Source organism: Pezoporus wallicus, unplaced genomic scaffold (genome assembly GCF_028554395.1).
Source record: "Pezoporus wallicus isolate ANWC-B61680 ecotype Strahan unplaced genomic scaffold, APGP_CSIRO_Pwel_v1 contig_3181, whole genome shotgun sequence".
NCBI classification, from domain to species: domain Eukaryota; kingdom Metazoa; phylum Chordata; class Aves; order Psittaciformes; family Psittacidae; genus Pezoporus; species Pezoporus wallicus.
In genome coordinates this window covers 6,526,735-6,546,094 of record NW_026641700.1, presented here as the reverse complement: position 1 = coordinate 6,546,094, position 19,360 = coordinate 6,526,735, and the positions used below count along the sequence as shown (strand labels likewise).

The following is a 19,360-nucleotide window of genomic DNA, read 5'->3' as shown; positions in this document are numbered from 1 at the left end:
CTCACAAAGTTCTGTTGGCATAATAAAAAAAAAACAGATGTTTAGGACTTTGGCCTATCTTTGTAATACACCTGTCATGCCTCTCCCTTATTAACTAGATTTTAGGATCTTGCATTATCAGCTCTTCAACTGCTCCAGCAATTAGACTCTCATACACGTTCCTCTGGAATAGCCTTGATTTTTTTTTTAATGTGGCTTATTTATAAGAAAATCATGTTCTTTTGCATTTTTCCACATGATTTGCTCTTTCTCATAGACTGGGAAAGATAAGTATGTGGAATTCTAACATTTAGTATAACCAAGACTGACCAGAAAGTATTGCTATCTTTCCTCTTTACCCTTCTGGGCTACTTACTTACTACATCCCATCAAGGTTTTCAGGTTCAGATCAAGCTCCTTGAAACAACATACTGGCTCACTTTTTCTACAGCACTTCTCACAGAAGTACTCCATCAATCAGTGGAAATTTCTAAACACTATCATAACAATGATTTTGAAAAGTTACCTCTCAAAGACAAACTGCAACTTCAAGAGTGAATGGATGGCTTTGGATTCACCTACCTTCATGTTTACATCTGCTCCGTTACAGACCAAAAGCTCTAAACACAACGCTCCATGTGTTGATGCAGCAGCAAAGTGCAGAGGTGTAAAACCCTTCTCATTCATCTGATTTACATTAGCACCACAGTCTATGAGTTCATTCACTACAACATCTTGCCCATTGTAGCAAGCTACATGGAGTGGTGTATTTCCATAGGCATTTGGTTCGTTCATCTACCAGAGAAACAAAGCAAACCAAAAACCCAAGGTTAGTTATTAGGCAAAAACCTGTATTGGTGCAGCATTTAGTTATGACAAAGAAAAATCTCATGTTACGAATATATTTTTCATTATGTTTTGGAAATCTTCAACACCAGAAATTAAAAACAAGTTCTGGATGTAGTAGTTTGACTGAGAAGTGCACACTGGGGAAGAGTACAATTACTTTATAAGTGAGCCAACCTCCTGCAATTGTCTCCACACCAGTTTCCTGTATGTAGTATGCAACCTTACAGAACCCACACATGGAAACAAAGCCAGCAGTGGCAATTGGACAGACACCACAAACTAAGCACAGCACAGAGCTCTATCAGTTTTCAACAGCATTTGCAGGCTTCCATTAAGAACAGAGATTGAAGGGCAGGGGCAAAGTGTACTGAAGTGTAAGTTGTTGTTAACCACAACATGATAATTCTGATCTACTTCTCAAGATAGAACTTTGGCAGCACCCTCCAGCCTTGTAAGGCTAAAATGTAATTCACCATGTAGATTTCTTACAGTTTCAGAGTCTGTTGTTAACATACTTTCTACATGCAGGTATTGTACCATAGAGCCTTTTAATTCTGTTTGAATTTCAATATTAATTTGGCCTACGTTACTGTGGTATGCAAGTTTCTCACAGTTTTTTGTATTACCCAAAACTTACGTGGTGTAAGAAAGTCAGTAATGTCTATATTCTACAAGTAACTGAAGCAATAGAGTTAATTTCCTGCAGTTTAAAGATGATTGCATTACAAAGTTAGGAACAGAATTCCTGAGTTCCGATACAATGAACTTAGAGAAGACATATCAAACGAACAAAAAAAACTACTATAGACAAATTTATGTCCATATAATTGTGCAAAATTTGTAAGGCTTTTAAATTCCTTGGGGGAATGAGGTTTTATAACAAAAAAAAAAAAACACCCCATGTGAATAAAGAACTTTGGAAATACTAATTTGATTACATCATATCCTGCCCTGTGTGCTACAATACTAACAAGAGCATTTCAAACAACAACAATAGAAAAAAGTATCACTTCATTTTATTCTTCCTTACATCAACTCCAAGATCTAGAAGATATTTGACTACACTTATCATCCCACTAGATGCTGCAGCATGTAAGGGTGTATATGATTTCTTGTCTTTGCATGTCACTTCAGCTCCATGTGCCACAAGTAATTTCACAACTTCAATATGACCTAAGAGAATAAAGATAAAAAGAATGAAGCTGCATTTTATATTAGACAGCACAACTTTACAAACTTGAAAATTATACAATTGTTATAAAATGAACAAGGCATTATTCACTTGGACCTAATCCGGAAAAGAAAGAATTGTTCTTGTATTCTAATTGTATCGTGATCTATAAAAGCAGCATAAAAAAATATTTCAATATACCACCTCCAATAATCATAGTATTTCTACTACAAAAATAATCTTGTATATTAAAACAGTAAGATCTTGTCTTCTGCTTACACAGGATTTTTTTAAGACTTGAAAAGAAGGGAGGTGAAATAACTTTGTAGTTATTAAACATTTACTGCAAATTTCTGTTAACAACTTGAGAGAATGTGGCTGTCACTCTTCCACCTTCATCTCAACTGCAAACACTCCCACTAAGGTTTTTAAGAACTTCAGCATAGACTTTGAAACAGTAACACAATATGAAAATATTCTATGTTTAAATAAAAATATACACATACTCCCAATCCAACTTCCTTTACTTGCATAGCCTTTAAAATGTGGACCCAAATCATACAGAAATTAGCAAAGCTTTATTTTCACCACTGACTCACACCTCTGAGAAACTTTGGAAAGCACCAGCTATTCCCTTAAGGCACTGGGAGAATGGGAAGATTCGAGTGGAATTGTGGAGAAAGGATGACCTGGGGAAAGTTCCAGGTAAGAGGGTGGAAAAGGGAAAGGAGGGCAGGGAGCTCACCCTGAAGCAGTGGGCAGCCACTCCCTTTTCCAGCTTTGGAGCTGGGCCAGGGTCCCCAACACTGCACCACTACTGCAAAGGGCAGTGAGCATTCCCTTTACCCTGCCTTCACGCTCCCCCACTAGTTTGCAGGCAGCTGTGACATTGCATGCTAAGAGAAAAACCATAAAAATGGAGTAAGCAAGCAAGCAAAAAAAATCATTCTTGCTCAGTTGTCAATTTAACTGCCAAACAGGGCAATCACTGAAAACACACAATCATGAAAACATCTGCAGAATAAAGGAGCACACATGAGTTAAATAGACCACAATACATTTAGTGCTTTACCTTTGTAACTGATGCATACAGACAGATGTGGGATTACTTGTTTTACCTTTCAAGTGACACCTTAGTTAGAAAAGGGGTGGGGACCACACTGAATACTTTACTGCTTATCTGGTCTAGACATGTAAGTAAGTATCAAAACCAGCCTTCAGTTTAAGTGCTTTATAAAAAGGTCTTTCCTTTCTCAGTATCTAAGAGAATTTGCAAAAGTTTGAATAGCAAGTGTCTGCCAAAAGGAATACAAAGTCAGTCACCGTAATACCTATTTTATGCTGCATATCCAACAACATACAAAATGACATTTCATCCAGCTATACTGATAAAAAACATGGAGTTCACCAGTGCAATGTGAAGTGCTGCAAGTATTTCACTTCTGCATTACTTCAGATTGTAAGAAAGCAGAGAAAGAGACATGTAAACATGATAACCATCTCTGACCAAAATATAGTGGGGACAAGAATGAAAACAAGCCCTATATGAGATAAAATTACAGAAGATACTGAAAGCAGTGAAAGGACTAGAGATACCGAACAGAAGAGCGACTGAAAAACTTCAGAGAGAAGAAAAAACAAAACAAAAAAACCCTGACCTGCATTGAAAACGCAAGCAGCAATCAGTAGAAGACACTCAAACAGAAGATGAAGGTACTTGAAGTGGGAAGCGCTGAGGAGACATCCCGATACACTAATGAGGGCAACGCTAGCACACAAGAATGAAAGTCCATTTTAGTCGCAGCATTGCAGCTAAGACAGCAATGGAGCTGGGTTAAAAGCAGGAAGGAAAGCAAACAATGGATATAACCCTAGGAAGTTATTTATAGTAGTGACGGAAAGCTTAACTTCTTTTTTATTCCATGGTCAGTTTTATATGACGGAAAAGCTTTAAGGCTTTCTTCAAACAATGGGAGCAGTGTAAAATGGCTCTAAACTGGGGGAGACAGAGACACAGTTGGTTTGGTTTTTTGTTTCTTTTTTTGAAGACTTTCAAAAGCTTTTGGTCTGCAAGAATATTTAGGTTGACAAACATCAGATAAGTGAAGTCTGTGGAAAAAATGTAATTTAACAGTTTCCTGTTAATAGCCTATGAAGCAGCATTGACTAAAATTTGAAAAATGTAGCTTGTCTGAAAAACAGAAGACTTTGCTCTCCTCTAGTTAAGCACAAGCCAGAAAACATCTCTGTTCTCTCACCAACACTCATCAGATCTCTGCCATCTCATGCACAAGTTCATTCAACAACATCTGCATAATCACCTTGAGTAAGGTGGCTGGACAGCCTGTCACAGACACTGCTTTGCATTTGAAAGTAGATTAGAAAATACTAACATAAAATATCACAACGAACCTTCGACCAATAATGAAGATTGCTCTTTAACTTCTTAGTTTCAGGTACTGGTATTAGTACTTGAAATGCAGTATCATACAATTATAAGTTAGAATAGTAATGCTGTGACAGTAACTTCATAATTCACTGGCACATCCAAGACTTTTTCTTCTAAGACAGCTCAACAGCATTCTGTTGCTCTTAGCATTTCACATATGGATTTCACAGCTTTATTTTACATTGCTATCAGGTTATTTCAGACCTGTGTTGTCAGGGACATAAGACTAACATGAAATTGGCCTGAAACACAGTTGTGCAAAGGCAGCAGTTAGCAATTCCACTTTGGTGTGAGAAGATCACCACTGAGGTCTTACATACAAGCCCAATTTTGTAAATGTATGGGTTTGCATTTACAAAAGCCAAATTCTCAGTCCTCAGACCAAAGTACATTTCATACAATGAGCAACTCATTATCAACCCTCAAAACTCAGGGTAAGGTATTTGGCAGCTGTATTTAAGTAAGTACTGCCCCACATGCTGCTGCTCGTTTGTTTTGCTCAGTATTTAAGTTTAAAATTGTATTTCCACTTTTAAGTTACTGCTTCCATTTGCTCTTTCCTGGCAAGACTGGGAAATATTGCCTGGATAAATGTAACAACTACAAAGCAGTTACATGTTATTCAGTGCCACAGAATAATGGATGAGTTAAGCAGTAACCTTAAGTCTGTTTTTAAGAGTCACCCCACACATATACACATTGCACAGCATTACGCCTATTTATAAGTAATTCTCTGGCTCATAACAAAGAGCATTAATACCAAACTGCACAAAGGGTATATCAAAACGTAACAGGAACAAAAAATTACAGACAATGAAGTCCTGTTTGCCCATTTCATCTTCAAAAAAATTCCCAGGCACTCAGATTCATACAGTACTGATGCTACTGCTTTTATTCGTCTCCCTTGGCTGGATAAAATTACAAAGCGATAAGCTAAAACACGGAATGACAATCAAGACCATGGCATTATCTCTACTGGCTTCTTCCTGAAACTGACACTGAAACTTAATTGTTCACTGCTCATATATGACACACGTCGCACGTGCTCAAGGCCATTTTTAGACATTCTCTTGAAGTTAAAAGAGGCACTGTGTTTTTATGTCTTCTGAACAGTTACAACTTATTCTGCAATGACAAGTGCAATCTGAAGCTGCATGTGAGTTACTTAGAAACAAAATGATTAGTCAAAGTTAAGAACTCTTTATCAGTGTCAGCCTAGGACTCTCAATATGCATTTTCTATAATTCACCTTCCAATGGTTCATATTGCTCATATTTTAAATGAAGCTCGAGCTAAAAAACTCTACTGTTCATTATAGCTATGCTGAAGAAAACGATTCCTATCACTTAATAAAATGGAAGTCTGGTAAAAGGCAATTAAGTGCATTACTTTGACAATACTGCCAATCAATACCATTCTAGGAATTATCCACTCCTAGAATAAGAATAGCAAGGCAAGAATTTGCAGTTTTAGAGATGAAATATTCTTCTTTTAAAAAACAATCCCAAAGGTTGATGTAATGAACTTGTTTCAGGGGCTCCTTTTATTCATTGCTTACTCTCTAGTTGACATTATTGCAAAAGTTTTCACCTGTCATTTACACAGAAATATGTAAACCCATTAAATACACGTTATTTTTTTTACTACCACAACAGTAATCAACTGAAACATATACATACCCATATATGCTGCCCAATGGATGGCTCGTCTGTCTTTCTTGTCAAATGCATTAATATTGGCCCCTCTAGATAACAGTAAGCTGATCATCTGAGATAGAAAGAAAAGCAATCCTTTATTCATAATGTAAAACTCTGCTTAATTTAGACAGAGAAAATGATAGGAGAAAAACAAATACATGCATTTTCAAAGGATTTCATTGTATTGTTTTTTGAGTATTTCGTAAGCTTGAAAAAGTTGTCTGTCCACCCTGGCAGCGCTAATGAAGCGACCTTGAGGAAGACAACTTCTCAACAGAAACACTTCCCAGTTAAATATGGCAAATTTGTGGAATCTTTGAAATCTTCTGGCAGGCTATTACCAAGGAATTCACTAAAGTTAATCTCTAAAAGCAAGCCTATTGCCAACTTGTCTCCAACCACCTATACACACAATTACAATGGGAATTTCTCAGCAGTGAGTTTTCAGGGCTTGAAAACTAGTGAGTTAGAGCTTATTACAGGCATTTCCTCCACATTGCAGTGAAAACACATACAATATGTTCACTATCTACTGGAGAGAAAAATATCTTTTTTTTCCTGTTTAAAATTTATCTATTATTAGTTTAACTCCACTTAACAGGAAAATCTGCTTCCGTCTTAAGAAAGGTAAATGTTGCAATAACCTTCCAACTAAATTACGTAACAAGTATTTCTCACAACCATTCTGTATACAGTTGCATACAAAAGAAATTCAAATACAAAATAGGGGCTGGGGAATTTCGAAGGGATGAGGGAAAGCATGATTTTAAACTGAGAAACTAAACATCAGAAATATGAGTGACACAATGACAAGTGAGAAACAAGCTAAGAAGAGTAACTCTTACCTCAACATGCCCACTGAAGGCTGCATGATGCAATGCTGTTCTACCTGCTCGATCAGACAGATTTACATTGCTTAGGAGAGGCACCAAAGCTTCAGCACATTTCACAGCTTTGTTTGCAGCTGCTATATGTAAGGGTGTCTGCCAGTTTTTATCACGAGCATTGACATCTGCTGAATGCTTTAACAACACTTGAACAGCATCCTGAAAGCATTGACAAAAAGAGAAGCCACTGAGTAATTTGAAATGCCTGCCTTGAATCAAGGACAGTATAATGGAATAGAATGATTTCCACTTTGTTCTTCTGTGAACATCATCTTATGCTTTGGGATTTGTACTTTACCATAAATCCAGATCTGGGCATGTTCTCAAAAACATAAGCAATACAATCCCTACAGGGTTCAACTGAATCAACCATTTCCAGGTCTTTTACCCAGTTCCTTAAGCTGGCTGGTAAACTGTTTGTCATCACCACTTATTTTCAAAGCTCAGTAAACCTCCTTAGGATTTCTTCCATTGCTAAGGATTAGTGAAGTACTATGAATTTACAATGCATTTTGATCAATTTGCCAAGCAAAAATTTTGAACTGTTAAAGTCCAGAAATGGCAAAGAGAAGAACAGCTTACTACATGCACATTTAGAAAACCTCAGATAAAACAGAGCATGGTCACAAAAAGTTTCAACATACACTGTTGCAAAACTCTTGCAAACTGTTTCTGATGTTGAACTCAATTCCATCTCACGAAGATTACTGATTTCCTTTTGTTACAAGTACAAGCTGTGAGAATTTGACAAGTAAGACTAATTCTTACAGCAAGATAAACAAATACCATTAAAATATGTGCACACAATTGGCATGCATTAAAAAAAACAACCTGTTGGTGATATCAACATGATAACGAATACTGCATTCTGCATCAACTCGGCCACCTTACCGCAATTCACTAACTGCTTTCAGTGACCTTCCAGCTCAAACACTTGGCATACAAATAAACAGCTGGCACTTTGAACTGAAAGCATTACCGCAAGTAGTTACTGGAAATTTCGAATTACACTCTGGTACAATAGGTAGGTATATTGTACCACTCCAGAAAGTACATCAGGCATACAAATATAGATGCCTGGTGTACGGCAGGATTCACGTGGAGTTGCTTCAACTTGCGCAGTTGATAGCCAAATCCATAATTCCAGCAATTTTGCATGTTTCAATGTCCTTGTTTAATTGCAGCTGTCTTTGCTTCAAGAGTAAGTCCAGTTGTTTTACTGAAATAATAATCAAGAGTTTTTTCATTACAGCTTTTTTCATCTAATGCCCAAACCCCATACATGTTTGCCAGCTGGAAAACAGCGTCTACATATATCAACCACATATGTGGGCTTCTACGACTTACTGTGTTTACAAACAGAGAATTCTGACAAGCACCTAAAGCACCTATCACTGCCTTTTTGGTAAACAGTCTGATTGGTTTACACGTTTGATTAGCATTTTGTTTAAAATATTCTACAATTTAAAAAAATACGACCACGGCTGGAGTTCTTGGAGTTACAATTTAGGTCCAGTTTGTCTGCAGCACTCCCCTCTGCAAACAGTACTGACAAAAGGAGCTTTTATTGTCCCTCAGCTCTGAAGAATGAAGCGTTTGATGCTTTGGTCAGCTCCCAAAGGAGCAGCCTAAAAATACATCAAGAACAACAAACAGCACTTGGGAATAAGGCGCCCTTGAAGATTCTTTTTCAAACACTGTTTTGAATAACACAATCTCCACAAAACTTAGCTATTAATGCTAGCGACAAAATACTGCAGTTTATCCAGGAAATTCAAAAGCAAAAACTGAAGCGAGACTTGCTAAGATACTTGGTGGATGAAATATTTAAGTTCAATGCTTGTCAAAAGTATCTGTCTTCTCACACAAAAATTTATACAGAATCTTTAAAAAAACATTTTTGATACATACTGAAACGAGCATTGATTTGACTCAATATCTCTAAGGAGACAATTTTGCATAAACTCTTCCACGTAACAAGCTCAGCATTTCTCTGTTTTTATCTTCTACAGGCATTTAAAATTTTTATTAGGACATCACCAACAGAGGAACAACAACAGAGGCATTTTTTACATTACTATATTCTCCCAACTGTGTGATTGGTAGACTTCAAAAACTTTCTACATATTTAATTTACAGATTTTAGGGTGATTCTCAATACTATCAGTACTTATTAATCACTTTTTTTTTTTGAAGATGTTTGCAGACCTTACAGAACTATTTCTTCAATGTCTGAAGAGACAAGTATGTAAAAAATGAAGAAATGCAAAGATTATGCTATAAAAGCTGTACTAGATTTTAATCTCTACTTTCATGGTAAACAACTTGAGTTACCTTAGGAGAAGTAAATTGGACACGAGAACACTTCATGCAGAACCCTCTGCTAGGGAAATGGTAGAGAGCAAAGCTGAGAACTGGAAGGGTAGAGTTTTCCCCCTTTCCTTCATCTCAGACACGTTATATATATACACACATATATATATATGTCTGTGTGTATATACACACACAGAGGACCTCAACAGGAAAACCAGTCTTGCAAAAAAATTCTGCAATTCCAAACATCTGGAGTAGTTTCACTTTGTAATAACTAAACAATGAACAGAAGTTAATTTGAGATGTCTTAAAAACACAAAGCAGTCATAAACCCCAAGCATACCTCACTACAAGATGCCACAGCTCTGTGTAGAGGAGTCAACCATTTGCTGTCTTTGGCATTAACTCTAGCTCCTGTAACAAAAAATAAGAGTAACAGAAATTTGTAATAACTTTATAGAAAAACTTGAATATTTTCAAGTACAGAGACAGAACTATTGGAAACTACTTATTTTAGGCTCATAATACAGCATCATGCCAGAAACGGAAAGGAGTCTTTTCTCCAGCAGAAACCCATCCTTTGAGGAAATTCTTTTTACACTGCACCCATAATAGTTTTCCATCAAAGCATACTCATCTTTTTACACTAGGTAATCCTCTATCATCTTTTGCACTTCCAAAGGCACATAAAAGACTGTTGGGTAGAAAGACTGGCTCCTTGCCATCATTCAGCAACAAAAATCTCATACTTTCCAACTATAGTTGAAATTCTGGATTAAAATAAAGAGGCTACATATATTCCCCATGACTCCAGTTTCCTTGTGGTTGGTGGGTCTGAAGTGTAGTTATATAGAATAAAGCTGTTGCTTCTACTGGGAGTTTAGGAATGAATCTTCTCTACTCCCCAGGTCAGCTAACTCACTTCACGACCCCCTGGATCTCCCTTCATGAGCTGAACTGCAACAAGCACACCTCTCTGCTTCTAAAGGAATACCTGAGAAACAGCTGTGTCTCTTCCCTCCCCAGGAAAAAGGTCTTACAAACATCTGTAAGGGACATAAGCCTGGGTTTGGATGTTAACTTTTTCTCTTCAAAGGAAAGAAGGATTTGGGGATTATTTTTTTTTGCTTGAAGGAAAAAACTGAACTGCATTCTAACTTCAACAAACAAGAAAACCTAATGATTAAGCTCAATGATTTAATTTCTTACTGATATACACACATGCATATGTACATATATACACATATGGTCCTTACTAGTGTGCTCTATGTGACCCTGCTTGAGCAGGGAGGTTGGACTAGATGACCTCTGGTGGTTCCTTCCAACCTCAACCATTCTGTGACATATGTGGGTGTGGAGACACATATAATTGATGGGTTTTATACCTTCAGTGGAAGTTTAACCATCTTTACTTGAAAACTGTAGAGATTTTAGAGGGATGTGATAACTTAGACAAAATGCTATAGTTTTGAAAAAACAGTTCACAGAGCAATATATATCACATCACATGGTAACATTCATGCTACATGGTCAGAGATTATTAACTTCTCAGGCTAAATGTAATACTGTTATGTCAGAACCACCTTTTTTTCTATGCAAAAAGCGGAAAAGGATAGAAGGCCAGTAAAACAACAAGATGTCAAACAGGCTGCTGGCAGGATACTCAACTGGGAGACAGGGTATTTTAATCCAAGTCTCCCAGACCTGCATCAGCAAAGAAGTCTCTCCCAGTCCAGCTGAACCAAGCTGAACCTGACCAAGAAACTTAGCAGTCTGTATAAAATCGTGGCTGCGTATACTAAGCAAACCAAAGATTTAAAGTCAGTTCTCCAAGTTAATCAGTTTCTTGTCAATCCATCCCTTTCAGGCTTGAGAACACAACATGGAAGCTGATGCTAGATCCAAACTCCCTCTTTGACCCTAGGGTCTTCCAAGTGCCAGACAGAACCTGAGGTCTAATCACTGGCTACAGATTTCAGAGACTTCCATCTTTCCTTACCCAAATTTCAGCAGCTTTGGGTGTCATCCTATTTTCCAAGTTCAAAAGTTTTTAAAAAGTAAGTTTGAAGGAATGGGAAAAGTTCAAGTTCATCTGAAGAACCACCCCTAAAATCTAACAAAAGTTTAAGACACTTAATTACAAATATCTGCTTTTGTCAGCCATTGTAAAGACCTAGTGTACCGCACTATACTGGGTACCATAACATAAGGTACTGTATAAAATTCTCCACAGAACTCTAACAAAGAATTTCAGGAGTCTAGAAGTTACCAGAAATGTCACAGGACTCTTGGGAACACAAAAGACAATAACCTGAATAATCAGTAAATGAGAACATAATCAATATACTTTAAATGTATTTGTCATTCTTGATTATCTTCCAGGTTGTTAGCCACACGTTGTTTTTAGCAGTCAAGACAAAAATAAGAGCCAAATGGTACTCTAAGCTTCACCTGACTTAATGTGTACAGCCAAAGAATGATGACTTTCAAAGCCCTACCGATTTTTACTTCTGATTTTAGGATACCAGTGTTTTTGAAGCATTTTAAAGGAATTATGGAAGTTCCTAGGTCATTAGCCAAACCACCAATCTGACTGTCCTCAGGAAAATGCATTTGCAAGACTTGAGATCAGGTCAGATCCACTCAGGAGATGAAGCCTGAGACAGGAGAAGCACCATGTCCAGCAGAAGGGGAGAAATGGACATTTTCACCCAAAAGAAGCAGCAGTTACCTAACCCCTAGTGAGAACGTGCTTAGGGTCCAGCCCGTGTATATGAGTCAGCCAAGTTGTTCCCTAGTTGGGAACATTTCTGGTACTTTAACACACAGCCTAAAAATCTCCTCAGAAGTGAGCAGGAATAAATACAAGAGAAACTGCACAAAAGATTTTCCCAGTGGTAAATTAATCAAAACGCCTACAACTAAAGGAAAAGAATATCTGAAAGTGTTTGTTGTTTCTGGTGAGAAAGAAAACCAGCATTAGCCAAAGAAATGCCTCAGGAAATTTGAAGCAGTATCTAAAAGCAGCATGGTCCTCTCAAAAGAACAAAATCAACAATATCTGCTCCCCACCCTGTAAGTCATCATCCACCCAAAGAAGCAAGGAAACCTAGATCTAATACATCTACTAATTAGTGCAATCCATAGACACTAAGATAACTTTTCAAATGTACAGAAAAATTGTAGATTCTTTGACGAAGTAAAAAACCAAAGCTGACTTTTGACAAAAGATTTGTAACTCTGACAGACTTACTTAAGAAACCACCACCAAGCTTCTGTGTCCTCTCCCCCCCCCCCCCCCCCCCCAAAAAAACACAGGAGTTGAAAAATTGCTAGCAAAGTCTTTAAGTAATAATCAGAACAAGCACACTACCAAAAAACACATATGAACTATTAATGTGAGAATTGGGAGTTCTATAGCTCTAGATACGTTAAACAAAACAGTATTTTAAATTAACACAGACATATTTGCCCCTTAAATTTCCTCAAGAAATGCTGCCAAGAATGATTTAAATTTCATAAATTACCTTTCTCCAGACAGCCTTGTATCCCAGGACATAATCCCTCTACAGGTTGTTCTTTATTTCCTAGCAGCACAGGATTTGGGGAAAATGTTACAATTGTTCCCTTTGCCATAAGATGCTCTCTATGAGACTTAAAGCTCCCTCAAACCTATCATACTCCTACCATGCAACCCTGAGGAAGTTACAGCCTTAATCCACTGGGCTAAAGCTCTACTCCAGATTTTCCAACGTTTGTTTCCAGATTTGGAAACAAACGTTGGAAAATATATTATACCTTTACTGAGTATCTGTTGCTTAAAGATGATTTGCTTCAGGGCTTGCTTGAAGACAGTCTGAACACATGTATGTACATAATTCACTGTACAACACTGCCGATGCAACATTATCTCTGTGAAGCTCAACTTGCTGACGTGTTAACCAGGGCATTTCTCACATTTCAAATGCCTCCAAATGCCAGTTATGCAGCCGTTTGCTCTTTCAAAGCACAGTGCAGGGTACCTCAATCCCTAATTTGTTAAAAAGGCAACAAAGAACCCACCAAACTCAAGCTTCCCCCCACACACACCGGTTCTTCCAGACTTCAGGTGCCTGGTCTTAAACTGCTCAAATATTTCATTTATTTAATGTAATTTTTTTTTTTATATTTCTTTCCTTTAATGCCATAGAGCTCACAGGAAAAGGATGTGGTGGCTTGCCAGAGATAAAAAATAGAATACTGCAACACAAATACCCATCATCACTACTTTAACTTGAACTTGAACTCTGCAAAAAGGAGGGAAGAAGCTTACATATTTTTCCTCTCTCCCCCTTGAATCTTATATTTCCTTTGACAAAGTTGCATTCACAAGACTGACAATTACAAAAGTATGTTTTATTTAATAAATCTATTACAGAAGCTACTGAAAAACTCAGTGATGCTTACTCAGGCAATGAATGACTGGGCAGGAAATGCTGCAAGGAACTGCCATACACCTCCTCCTTCATCCATAAAGTGCCATGTAACTATATATAGCCATGTCTCAGCACCTCAGTGTTCCTCTTGTAAGAACTTTCCCTGAGACTCTCTTCCCGAGCAACTCTGCACCAAACTCTTCCTATTTGAAAAGGTCCTTGAAGACTATTGATTGCAGTTGCTGCATTTCTTATGTGTCACTAGTTGGAAATAGATTCAGGAAAGAAATACAACAGTACTGACAAGCCATTTTTTCATGTTCTGTTTGTAGTCTGTATTTTTAGACTGATGGTATTTTCCCTTGTTACTGTACAAGATGTGCAAGCGATTGAACAATGTAATATAAGCAAATAAAGCAGAAGTGTTTTCATCCACATATGCAATATGGACAACCGATGATCGGTATTTGAAGCTCTGAAATGTTTATTTAGGAATAAAGTGTGTAAAATCTTTAGATTACATTTTAAAAAGTTAACAAACTTTGTCTCAACAGCCAGTATATGGAAATAATTCCAGGAATGATCTCTGCAGAAATTAGGAAGATCTCAGGTTTAAATGACTGAGAATAACCAGCAGTCCTACTGTAATTAAATCCTATTTAATTACAGGCTAGTATTAGCTTAAGAAGTTTTTCTTTCCTAAATGATCCACTTTTTACCTAAAGATGATGATCCTGGAAGTACCCAGAGTGGCAAGCAGAAATTCTCAGACTACACTCCAGAATGAACAAGAGGAGGAGGAGATTTTCATTAGATAGAAAAATATGTCAACATTCAGAAGGAAACACAAAAAAAGTCTGTAAAGGAAAAGGCAATTTGAGAGATAAATTGGAGCAACCAGTATTAAATATCTAAGACAATTTCCTAATGAAAACTTTATTGCTTCAGTAATAAAGAACAAGACCTTATTGGGAGAAAGCTTCTTACTTATAAGCTAAATGCATAGCAGATCTATAGAAGAGTGAAAAAAAAAAATCTGAGGGGGACAGGACTGGAATATCTTTTGAGCAGCCACAATGATGCTTTGACAGCAGTTATTTTTATTGTTTAAAACAAAATAACCAAACAAAAAAATCCACGCACCAAAACAAACACCCCTTTCCCCCATCAAAAAAACCCACATGTCGATACGCTGCCCACAGAAGGGGAGGAAAACGACAATCAAGTCAAAGCCAATCTCCAGAACTTTGCTGTCTTGTCAATATAAGAAGTCTGTTCCATAACTTCAGTTTCTGCCGCAACCCTGCCATCACCTCAAGTTTCAGATTGCTGCACAAAGTTCTCTGACTCCTTGAGCTACTGAAAGCTATTACCATTTCTTAAGTCAGCTCCATTTTCCCTCCCAGTGAGCATCAGGGCTACTTTTTTTTTTCCACAAAAACTGACTGTTACTGCTGCCAGAAGGAAGTTAGGACAGCTCAAAACAGTAGCCAACACCACTGTCAAAAGAAGAGGAAGCAGCCGAAAGATACAGCCAGTATAAAAGGAGCCCCTGTGAAATGCCTTTGGCATGTGGATACATCTGCAACCCAAACAAAGGGAGCTTCATGCTGCTGTTAAAGCCTTTCATCAGCTGAGCTGCGTGACTGTCATTGCATGTACTTTAATAGCTGGATAGCTTCAGAATTAGATGAAAAACACAGGTAGAGTGGAGTTAACACTGAAGGGTCTTTACTATCCTCCAATAATCCGTTATTACTGTAATCATAGTTTTCCAGCATCAGCACAATTCTTACATTTTCCAGCTGACCCAGAGGAAAGCACAACAAAAACTCATGGGCTGCCAACCCTTAATGAGAGTGAGTTTGACAACAGATTCATGCTGGGCTCCACGCAGTGAAAATTTTGGGTTAAATAAACAGAAATGTGGTGTTAGTATATAAGTATCAATGCAATACACTAACTAAAACTATTCAGAACAAAAGAGCAGATAATTCAGATGTTTATTTTCATGAACTGCACTGATTCCAGTGAAAGCAGTAACAGTCTGCATGATATTTTAAAGAAAACAAACATGAATCAAAAGAAAACATTCTGGAATCATGTCCTGCTCCTCACGTGTCTCTTGCCTGCAGAACAGACTCTGATGACATTAGAAGAAAGCATAGGACAAAGAAAGAATAACTTTTTATAAAGCTAGAAGCCTCCCCAGAACAGCTGACATGCAGAAATTAACTGAAAGAAGGGTTTGATTTTTTTAATCAGAACTTCTTGGAAAGAACAAAAAGTTGGACATTCAGTTAATTCTTAATTATTTTACTTTTCTACTTCTCTGTAGCTTGCCATCAGTTATTTACACAATTAAAGTCACAGAATCATAGAATGATAGAATCGTTTGGGTTGGAAGGGACCTTAAAGATCATCTACCCCCTGACATGGGCAGGGACACCTCCCGTAGAGCAGGTTGGCTGCAAGCCCAGTCCAACCTGGACTTGAACACTGCCAGGGATGGGGCAGCCACAGCTTCTCTGGGCAACATGTTCCAGTGTCTCACTACTCTCTTAATAAAGAATGCCTTCCTTGTATCTGATCTGAATCTACCCTCTTTCAGCTTAAAACCATTCCCTCTTGTCCTATCACTACACCCCCTTGTAATAAGTCAGTGCAATTATGCAAAGTAAACAGATGTGTTTGTGCACAGGGATGCAGAGCTGTGCATACATCATAAAAATAGAACTGTGATGTGTAACGACTCTTCACAGAGTCATACAAAAGAGAAAATGCTTCTAGAATGATGATTCTCAAGTGACTAAAACTTAAACCTTCCACCAATCTGTATACTGTAAGCAACCATCTTCATGCCTTTTATTTATTTTTCACCTCCTTACCTAACAAATTTAGGAATGCTATTTGCTTATCTAGGTACAATCTAATAGGGATATTTGATTTGAATACTTAGACTTCCACAGACCACAGTGGTATGACAATTTGCTGGCAAGATATTCACATCCTCAGGGGACAAGTTTATTAGTGTTCATAGAAGATCAGTGTTTCAAGATGAAAAACAAAAGGCAATCTAAATGTCCCAGCCTCAAACTGGAGTCACTGAAGCAATTTTCTTTGCTGTTCAGAGTCTGTATTCAAACCATCACCTTCAGGTCCCTTGCCCAGGTGAAAGGCTACAATATGAGAGGTCACAGGGCAACCTTCAGGTTTGGTGCGAATATATCTCAAGAATTCAAAAACTAAGTAAGTATGCTTGTAAGACTGAAAACTTATTCCACAAGAGTCGGCAAAAAGGCTGAATCGCTTCTATCTTCAGAATGTGCAATATGGGTTGCTTACGTCTGTAGCAAAGTAATATATTTTAACAGCAACATATGGTCCAAAATACATACTTGAAAGCAATGTGGACCCCTGGACTGGGATGCAAAAGACATTCCAATCAAATTAAAAAAGCCCTATGTCTAAGTAACAGACAATACACACTTTTTAATAGAGAATGAGGAAGAATCATGCAAAAGCAGTGGAAAGATTAATATTGACTTCAGTCATTTTGAGATCCAGTTTGAAGAAAGAATAAAAATGGCAAAGCTAAGAGTCTTTATAGTATAGCCTGCACAACAGGAAAACTATAAAGTGGTTCCCAGTAACATTCCAGCAACACTCTATTAGAGGGTATTACAAATTGCAAAGCCAAGCTCTCACAATGTAAGAAATGCTAGGATGAAGTATTCTAATTCATTTCCTTGTGCATATATATTACAATAGGGTAGTTAAAGCTAAATACAAAATTTTTACATGGAAACTTACTGCACAGAGGAGACTGCTGTTATTTATTCAACAAACTATTTTTTCATTGCTCAAAAAGAGGTCTTGCAACATGGCAAGTGTTCTGCAAACCCTGCTCTGGTAACAGATGTTCTTTATTTTCTCCCTAATGCTCACCTATTAGGACAAAATGTAACATTATATATCTGTCTCAAAGGAGATATTTGATTTCCAGCTGAAACACAATAGATAAATTTTCCCTATCTTTATGAAATGGAGAGGATAAATACACTAAACCTCTGTGCCCCATCTTCCAATTGAGAGAATTTAAAGAAAGATCTTGGCTTGTGCATTCCAAGGCGCCTAGACCTGATTTCTCAGAGAACCAGCTGGTGTGCAGCACTTTAGATACAGCTGTGAGCACTCACACTTCACAAACCTCAAAGATTTTAAATCCAGCATTCAGAAATGAGGAAGACTAAATTAGTAGCTGCTTTTTAAAGAGTCTGGTTTAAGCTGCTTGCCTAAGATCACAGCTTGCAAGCAGGTAATACACAAATAGGCAGCCAAGTACAGCACAGCCTTTCAAACTCAACAGCCTTAGCATGCAGACATCACTTTCTCATCCCGCAATTAAATGCCCCTCTTCATTCACATACAGATACATCAATAACTGGCATCTGTGCCTCCTTCACTGTACCACCCCGATTCATTCCCAAGCACACCCCCTCCTTGTGAAATTCATGAGGCTGTGCTTTTACAGCAAGGCACAAACACATAATTGAAGTCTGCAGCACAGCCCATGAGCAAAGGTTAGACTGATATTGCCTATACAATCCACAGCTTTGGAAGCTCTTGATTTTGCAACTACTCAACATGTTGCTTTGTGTAAGTAACATTTATTTAATGAAAATCAAGATTTATCTGAGATACATCAATGCCTCCCAGTCTTCTTTTAAAAAATCTACAGACACAGCATCATCCCACCACCTCTCCATCACACAACAGCTCAACTTTGGACTATTCATACAGCCCTAATTCTTAGCTATTCACTTCCCTCCTTTGTTCTCCCATTTTTGTCACAGTTATACTCACGCTATGTGCCCAAATAGCATGATGTACCTTTCTTCCTTTAGTGCCATCCCCCAATCAGGATCTTGTTTCATTAATATCTGAACTAAAATCTTGCTCCTTCCATATGCCCTTTGTCCATGAGAGGTATTTTCTTCCAACTGCAGTTCTGGTAACTGGACTCTGTTCACCCACACCAGTCAGAAGATCCACTCCTAAAAGTATCTGACTACAACTTTTGTTTGTAACACAGCCAGTTGTTTGGGGATTTTACTTGGTTTAGTTTTAAATCACTGTGAAAACTGAAACAGAAAGAAATATCCTCGCAAAATCCACGATCTCTCTTCAGAAGAATGGGGTCTATGTATTTTCAGGAGTCACCAGAACTTGTTTTTTCCTTGACAGGGAAAACCAGCACCTTCTCAGTAACACAGGTGAAATTTTCTCAACAAGTTATGACTATAGAATACTTCCATGAGAAAAAAACCCAGACAAAACACCACCATAATGTGATTCTAATTAATTATAAGTATATATAATTATATAGAGTAAATATATGTAATGAGAAAATTATACCTTGCTAAATTATAAAAAAATAAACTGGACCAAGCAATGTCAACTGAAACTATGGCGTGACACCTACAATCTTTAAAATCTTATTTCCTTAAAGCAAAATTTATTAAAGGTTCATGGAGAGGATAGTGATGGGGTGTTGAAATAGCCAGCTTTGCACAGGTAAGGTGCACCATTTAGCAGAC

The 19,360-nt window shown here is 37.5% G+C and overlaps 2 protein-coding genes across 7 annotated transcripts in view; one reads left to right on the top strand and one right to left on the bottom strand.

Annotated features, from left to right (window-relative positions):
* The window catches only part of ANKRD28 (ankyrin repeat domain 28), a 116,567-nt gene that overhangs the window by 33,700 nt on the left and 63,507 nt on the right, over positions 1-19,360 (bottom strand). For all 4 annotated transcript variants that reach the window (XR_008974298.1, XM_057424904.1, XM_057424905.1 and 1 more), the window contains exons 4-8: positions 9,689-9,759; positions 6,991-7,191; positions 6,128-6,215; positions 1,859-2,001; positions 562-774 (exon numbers count right to left, since the gene is read on the bottom strand). Coding sequence is in view for 3 of the 4 variants with exons in the window: in XM_057424905.1 (XP_057280888.1) it covers positions 562-774; positions 1,859-2,001; positions 6,128-6,215; positions 6,991-7,191; positions 9,689-9,759 (716 nt within the window). In the remaining variant the exon portion in view is untranslated. The remainder of the gene's footprint in view (positions 1-561; positions 775-1,858; positions 2,002-6,127; positions 6,216-6,990; positions 7,192-9,688; positions 9,760-19,360) is intronic.
* Positions 1-19,360, top strand: part of WIPF3 (WAS/WASL interacting protein family member 3) — a 302,270-nt gene that overhangs the window by 251,678 nt on the left and 31,232 nt on the right. The gene's annotated exons all lie outside the window — the stretch shown is intronic.